This window comes from Glycine soja, chromosome 15, assembly GCF_004193775.1.
Source record: "Glycine soja cultivar W05 chromosome 15, ASM419377v2, whole genome shotgun sequence".
NCBI lineage: Eukaryota > Viridiplantae > Streptophyta > Magnoliopsida > Fabales > Fabaceae > Glycine > Glycine soja.
In genome coordinates, this window is record NC_041016.1 from 23,340,080 (window position 1) to 23,347,776 (window position 7,697).

Sequence of the window (7,697 nt, forward strand, 5' to 3'; positions counted from 1 at the left end):
TCTACCAAGCCAACATGGGCAGTGAATTTGACATAGATCCGCGAGACGACACCTCCAACAGAGGCCCGAAACCCATCAAAAAGCTTGTCCAACAACAACTCGAACCTAAACCCAGGCAGTGCATGCGGCTCAGTGGGGACCTCATTAGTCATGAGCATCGGCGCATCACCAACGTGCTATGCAAAAACATGAATTTACTTTCCTAGCAACCATCTGACATGTTGGGAATTCATCCTGGCATAATCTACCATAAACTTGTTATCTGCCCCCAGGCCAAACCAGTATCATAGAAGAAAAGAAAGATGGGAGAAGAACGGTGTAAAGCCGTAAAAGAAAAAGTCGACAAGCTCCTCCATGCAAACTTCATTAGAGAGGTTAGGCTTTCTACTTGTCTCACCAACGTTGTTATGGTAAAAAAGGCCAACGACAAATGATGAATGTGCACTAACTACACTGATTTGAACAAGGCGTGCCCCAAAGACGTATATCATCCGCTCAGTATCGACAGGCTGTTCGATGGAGCGTCCAAGTTCTGGGTGCTAAGTTTCTTGGACGTGGAGAAAATGACAATTATCACTGAAGATGTCAACTTTTGCTACAGGTTCATGCCTTTTGGTCTCAAAAATACAGGTGCTACATACCAATGACTGATGGACCGACTCTTCAAACAACAGATCAAACAAAACGTTGAGTTATATGTATACGACATGGTCGTCAAGTCTCAAAGCATACCCCAACACATGGCGGACCTAGAAGAAGTATTCGGGGAACATTGCAAATATGACAATGCCTCAACCCTGATAAATGTACTTTTGGGGTAGGCAGAGGTAAGTTCCTCGGCTTCATGATCACACATCGGGGGATTGAAGCCAACCCCGACAAATGCATTGTCGTACAGGAGATGCGCAGCCCAACCAACATCCAAGAAGTCCAGAAGTTGAACGGTAGGCTAGCATCCCTATCCAGGTTCCTCCCAAAGCTTGCCAAAAAGGCAAAGCCATTTTACAAACTGCTCAAGAAAACTAAGTCCTTCCTATGGGACGAGACTTATGAACAAGCCTTCCTGGCTTTCTAGAAGGCCATAGTCACACCGCCAATTTTGAGTCGACCCAGGCCAGGAGTACCCCTACTCTTGTATCTCTCAGTAGCAAATGAAGCTATTAGCTCAGCCCTCGTACAAAAGGAAAGGAAATATCAACTCCTTATCTGCTTTACCAACCGCATACTCTATGTCGCTGAGAAGCACTACAAAATGATCGAAAAGGTGTCGCTAGCACTCATCACCTTGGCTCGACGACTTGGGCCCTACTTTCAAAGTCATCAAGTGGTAGTCAAGACGAACGACCCCATCAAGCATGTTTTGAGAAAGCCTGAACTCGCATTAAGGATGGTAGCCTGGTCTGTCAAACTTTCAGAGTTCAACATCCAGTATGAACCACGCAGCCCCATGAAAACACAATTCATGGCTGACTTTATGGAAGAATTCGTTGGAAACGACACAACCACCCCAAACTGGTGGACCCTTTACGTTGACGATGCATCCAACGGAAAAAGAGAAGTCGGAGCAATCCCTTAAGCTTAACTTCAGAGCCTCAAACAACCAGGCAGAGTACGAGGAACTCATTGCAAGCATGAAGCTAGCAAGAGAAGTCAAAGCTAAGAAGCTACGATGCTACACAGACTCGCAGTTTTTCCAAGGACAAGTTTCCATCATATACCAAACCAAGGAAACAGTACTGCTCAAGTACTATCACATAAAGAAGTCTCTCATCAACAATATTGAATGTTTCAAAATGTACTACATCCCCAGGGAAAGCAATACCAGAACAAACCTACTCTCCAAGCTGGCAAGCACCAAGAAGGTCGGGCACCTCAAGACTATAATCCAGGAGATGCTCCAAACTCCCACTATAGATGCAAAAGAAATTATGGCCGAAGAAGAGGAGGAGCCAAACTAGATGACCCCTTATAAGAACTTCCTAATTCAGGGGGTACTGCCACCAAACGAGGACGAAGCTCGATGCCTCAAATGGAAGGCCAACTACTACGTCATCCTTGATGGCGAGCTATACAAAAGAGGGTTGACAACACCCTAACTCAAATGCCTAAATAGTCAGAAGGCAGACTACATCATGAGAGAAATCCATGAATGGATTTGCAGTCTCCATACCGAAGGATGCTTCCTAGCCACCAAAGTGATGCGAGTCAGTTACTATTGACCAACACTCAGGCCAGATGCCCTCGATGATACCAAGAAATATAGATGTGCCACACACTCCTCCTAAAAATCTTCACAGTCTGAGCTCCCCTTGACCCTTTGCCATGTGGGAATGAACATACTGAGACCACTGTCAAAGGTCACAGGAGTAGTCAAATACTTACTGGTCGTCATCGACTACTTCATCAAGTGGATAGAAGCAAGACCACTGTGGGAAATTATGGCTAGCGAGGTGGAAAAATTCACTTGGAAGCACCTCATCTGCAGGTATGACCTCCCATACGCCATTGTCACCGACAACGACACTCAATTCAAAGTTCACTTACGAAGAATATTTAACAAGGATGGGCATCAAGCACCTAGTCACCTCTGTCGAACATCCTCAGACTAACAGACAAGCAGAGGCAGCTAACAAAGTCATCCTCAGGGCCATGTGTACTAGACTCAACAAGTTTAAGGGCCTATGGATAGATCTCTATAGCATACTTTGGGTGTACCACTGTTCACCCCAGACAACAACCAACGAAACTCCTTACCAACTCACATATGACACAAACGTCATGATCCGCATTGAAGTCGGGAAACCATCGACAAGGAGACTATTGTTCCAGCAACAGCAAATTGAAGAAAATATGAGGGTAGAACTTGAAACCACCGAAGAAGTCAAAGAAATGGCAAGGATTAGAGAAGATGCTACCAAACTCCAAGCAGCCAGGAGATACAATATAAAGGTTCAACCACAAACCTTTCAACCTAGTTCCATCAAACCCTCTACACATCCCATCACATCTCATTCGCTCACCCTTCGAGCTTAAGCATTCAAGCTCTCATACGCATATACCTTCTTATTTCTCCTAACCCATATTCTTACTTGAGTGTCAGAGTCCTTTGTTTTGCAAGTTCTCCCCTCCTATCCTTTCAACAAAGGTCATCCTCAAAGCGACGTGTAAGGTCTGGGACCCCATATTCGTCGCGTCAACCCTGATGCCCTGATGTGCCCAAGTTTCGAATTTTGGTAAGAACAAGCAACAAATAATTAGGAAAAACACTATTTTCTTAATTTTGATAAGGGGTAATTAGATGAGTTAAGTTTGTGATCATATATATATATATATATATATATATATATATATATATATATATATATATATATATATATATATATATATTTCTCGACAATGATAATATACTGTTTGAGTGGCTTTTTAATTGTATCTTTACTTCTTTTATCAAATACAAATTTTTTGACATCATTTGTACTCTTATTATTGCACCAGAAATTGATGCTAATTTGGAGAAGCAAATATTGCTGCCAAATGTGATTATGGTGTTATGTGATTCATCTAATGTCACGATTAAAAACTTGCAAATTATAGGCATCTTCCATAGATGCCTATAATTTAATTATTTTGATGTCATTTTATACTTTTCACTTACTTCAACAACTAGTTTTATCGAATATTTATAATTTAATAAGTTAATTTTTTCAGCTTTCAGATACCATTCGACTTCCATTGTTTAGTAGAATTAGGGGTTGAAGTAGTTGAAAAGTGTAAAATGATATAAGAATAATAAAATCATAATTTATTTGAAAAGAGTAACTATGATATTGGATAAATATATTGAAGATAAAAATGGAAGAAAATAAAAAAAGTTAAAAATTAAAAACTAACATTTTAAAAAATACTACTTCAAATAATATTTCAAAAAACGCTACTTCAAGTAGCATTTCAAAAAATACCAAAAACTATTAAGAAGCTATTAGAAAAGTTTATTTATCAAAAAATTAAACAAAATTTTCAATTAATAGAAAAATTAAAAATTAGTTAAAATGTCTTTCCAAACATAACCTAATCATTGAGTATTTTCATTGTGGTAGACTTTTAGATATTTTATTATGAGGGGTTGAATATTTGAAAAGTTTATTCATTACGGTGGTCTTAATTTTCTCAATTATATTTTCAATCAGTCATGGTAAATAGTAATTAATTGTAAAATGTAGCCTACTAATACGTACATTTTTTTAAGGAAGCCTACTGATAAGTTGGAACTTGGAAGTTGAATAAAAAAAACTTATCTCAGTTTTTTTTTTTTTACAGTAAGACTTATCCAAATTTCAATATCATGTTATTCAGCTTTGCATATAATTGTGGTTCTGAAAATTGTAAATATAATGCTTAATATGAGCCTTATTTAAAAAAAATAAGGAGAGAAATTATCTAAGCAAAACATTTATTTATTTATTTATATAAAAAAAATTGAATCTCTTGAAATAAACATCTTTACATAAAATAAGCAGAGAAATCATCTGAGCGTAACATTTATTTATTAACATAAATGCAAATCTTTATATAAAATATAATTTATTTAAAAAACTTAATTTCAAATTAATTTTGGCTCCATTTAATTCAAAACATACATCCACATGGAGCTTAATTTCATTAATCATATAATGCAAATTGTCATTATAATAAATTATTTATATATCTATTTTGATTACAATTTATTTCATAAGATCAATGTTGTTGTAGTAATAATTGCACCCCTTAAAATAAGCATTTTATTCATTCAAATTTTTAGTCAATCCATTTAAATAGTGTTAGACAAGTGACTTAAGTCAACTTAAGAAAGGGGGTTGAATTAAGATACAAAATTATTCCCAATTAAAATTTAATCCTCTTTTCGGATTAACAATACACCCTTCATATGAATTGCTAAAAGAAAACAATTCAAAATAAACTTCTTTAAGGCGAAAGATAAACACCAATAAATAAAAGAAGTTTAAGAGAAGAGATCAGATTTTATACTGGCTCGGTCACACCTTGTGCCTACGTCCAGTCTCCAAGCAACCTGCTTGAGATTTTCACTATCTTGTAAAAAGTCTTTTACAAAGTCTGAACCACACAGGGACACCCTTTCCTTGTGTTCAAAAATCCTTACAACTTTAAGAGACTCATGGTCTCTTAACAATTCTCTTTGAATTAGAAGAAGAAATTTTTCTCTTTAATAGAAGGATATTACAATGTGAAGATCACTCAAGATTCCTTATTGAATATGCATGTGTTTAGCTAAGGAATATTTTGAGAGGATAAGAAAATTTGGTTTTAAGAGGATAAGACAATTTTGTTCAAAAAAATTCTAAGGAATTTCGTACCCCAAGTCACCTATTTATCGGTCTTTGATGGTCATTCAAAAAAATTTTGAACAGTTGTGACTCTTGGGAGTTATTTTAAAAAATTCCTTACTGGTATACACAGTTAGTTTTAAAGAGTTGTGACTCTTCAGACTTGAAATTTGAAATTTTCGTGTCTGGTTATCGATTACACAACTGTTGTAATCAATTACAGGCTTTTAAAATTTAAATTCAAATTTCTAAAAGTTGTTACAAACAGTTTTAACTTCTAGTAATCGATTACATGCATTGTGTAATCAATTACACTATTTTCAATTCAAATTCAAAATTTGTAAAAATATTTCAGAAATCATTTTAGTTTCTGGTAATCGATTACCAGAAAGAAAACATCTTATTTTTGAAAACATAATTTTACTTAAAAGCTTTTGTAAGATATTTTCCTCAACCAAACTTGTGCAACATCATCTAAGAAATTCTTTTCAAGATCCTATAAACTAAGTACATCGTTCTTCTTGAATTTCTTGATTCTTGACTTGGATCGTGCTCATCTTTGGCATCATCATAACTTCATATCATATATACTTCTACAATCTCCCCCTTTTTGATGATGACAATAATCTAAAATCAAGATAAACTATACACAATTGGTAATGCCTAAGTTCATGATAAATTCTACCCTTAAGTTCTCTCCCCCTTTGACAACATCAAAAAGCCAAAAAATGTTTGGAGAAAGGAACTAAGTTAGGAGCTTAAACATATCCAGAAAATGGCAAACCACAACATAATCCATAACATAATTCAAGCAAGTCTATTCAAACCAAGACAAGAGCCAAACAAAGGCTAAAATCACCGAACACAAAGCAAACATAACTGAAAAATAGCCAAGACAACCATAATTGAAAAAGTAACGAAAGTACTAAGCATTAAAAGCCAAAATACAAGGCTAAAGAAATAACCATAAAGCTGAAGGAAATAAAACATAAGAAAGATAACTAAGAGTCAGTCGAGGGATCGAAGCAACGCCTGATGAAGCTCATATCATCTTCAGGTCGAGTGATTCGGGTATCCATGGCATCAAAGCGTTCACCTACAAATGCTCGAAGGTCGCGGAGCTCTGTGAGGACTTCAGTCAGCAGAGAAGAGGAAGCGTCCCTTTGTGGTGGAGGAGATGGTGTACGCTCGTCGGGAATAAGCGGTGGCAAATCTTGCTTGCGAACCCATTGACCATCCACGTCCTTCCGGTAACCAAAGGAGGTAACAACACCGGCACCAATGGAAAAAGACCTTTTAACCTTGACAAAGGGTTCATCATCCAAGGGAACTTTGAAATGATGAAGAAAGAGGGTAACAAGGTGAGGTTATGGCAGAGGTGCATTGGCCCGTAATGCCTTATGCATCCGGTATCGGACAAGATGGGCCCAGCCGATCTGACGACCAGTTTGAAGGATCCACAATAGAATCAAATCCTCCTCAGATGCTTGGGCAAGATTTATAGATCGAGGAAGCAAAATGTGAATAATAATGTAGTGCAAGATGCGACAATCGAAAGTAAATGACCCAGCAAGTAATTTGCCGGTCATGTCAGCCTGGTCATTGCAGACCATTTTGCGAGCATCATGACTTGAATAATCAAATTTCCAATCATCAACAAGAGTGCCCTCAAAAGGAACACCTTGACTGGGCAGTTTAGTCAATGAATAAAACAAGGACTGATCAACAATAATAGGAATGTTATGCACCTCAGAATAAAGAACACCATCTTGAATTTTCAAATTATTATAGAAAACCTTAACAAATTCAGGAAAATAGGGCAGTTTAAGAGACATGAAATCGACCAAAGCAGAGTTTTTAAACACTTGGTAACAATCAAATATTTCTCCATCAAAAAATTCAAGGTCAAGGTACTTAGGGTCTAGAATAACTCTATTACAAAATTGAGAGTAGTACCTATGACGCTGGCCATCGGAGAGATGAAAGAGAGGGAGGAACTGGTGTTGGTGGGTCTCCGGAGGTTCCATGGCGGCGGTGGCCAGCCGCGATGGTGGTGTAGGAAGATCCCTTTCGTTTCTTTGATGACTCGTCCATTGGAAGTTGTTTCAACTGATTTTTAATCGGTGGGTTTTGAAGAGAATTGAAAAATATGAAGATTGGGCTTTGTTTGAAGCGATTTGGTTAAGAAATGAGGAAGATATGAGAATTTGAAGTTTTGGGAGAGTGAGGCATCGTCACACGATGGTAAGGAATGAGGGTTCTGCAGAAAACACAGATATTTATAGTCAGTGAAGCTTTGTAATCAATTACAGACCCTTGTAATCGATTACAGGAGTATCCTGTAACCACTTGAAC

At 37.2% G+C, this 7,697-nt stretch overlaps 1 protein-coding gene across 1 annotated transcript; it reads left to right on the top strand.

Annotated features, from left to right (window-relative positions):
• The first annotated feature begins 437 nt into the window (after positions 1-437).
• LOC114385970 lies at positions 438-1,075 on the top strand. Its single transcript, XM_028345992.1, has 2 exons — positions 438-630; positions 822-1,075. The coding sequence occupies exons 1-2, from the start codon at positions 438-440 to the stop codon at positions 1,073-1,075; spliced, it is 447 nt and encodes a 148-aa protein (XP_028201793.1).
• The last annotated feature ends 6,622 nt before the right edge of the window (positions 1,076-7,697 follow it).

Bases quoted from the DNA above. Each gene is read 5' to 3' on its own strand.
- LOC114385970 (XM_028345992.1), top strand. From the start codon at position 438: ATGTGCACTAACTACACTGATTTGAACAAGGCGTGCCCCAAAGACGTA. The intron at 631-821 runs GTGCTACATACC...CTTTTGGGGTAG, and splicing joins TTTTGGTCTCAAAAATACAG to GCAGAGGTAAGTTCCTCGGC.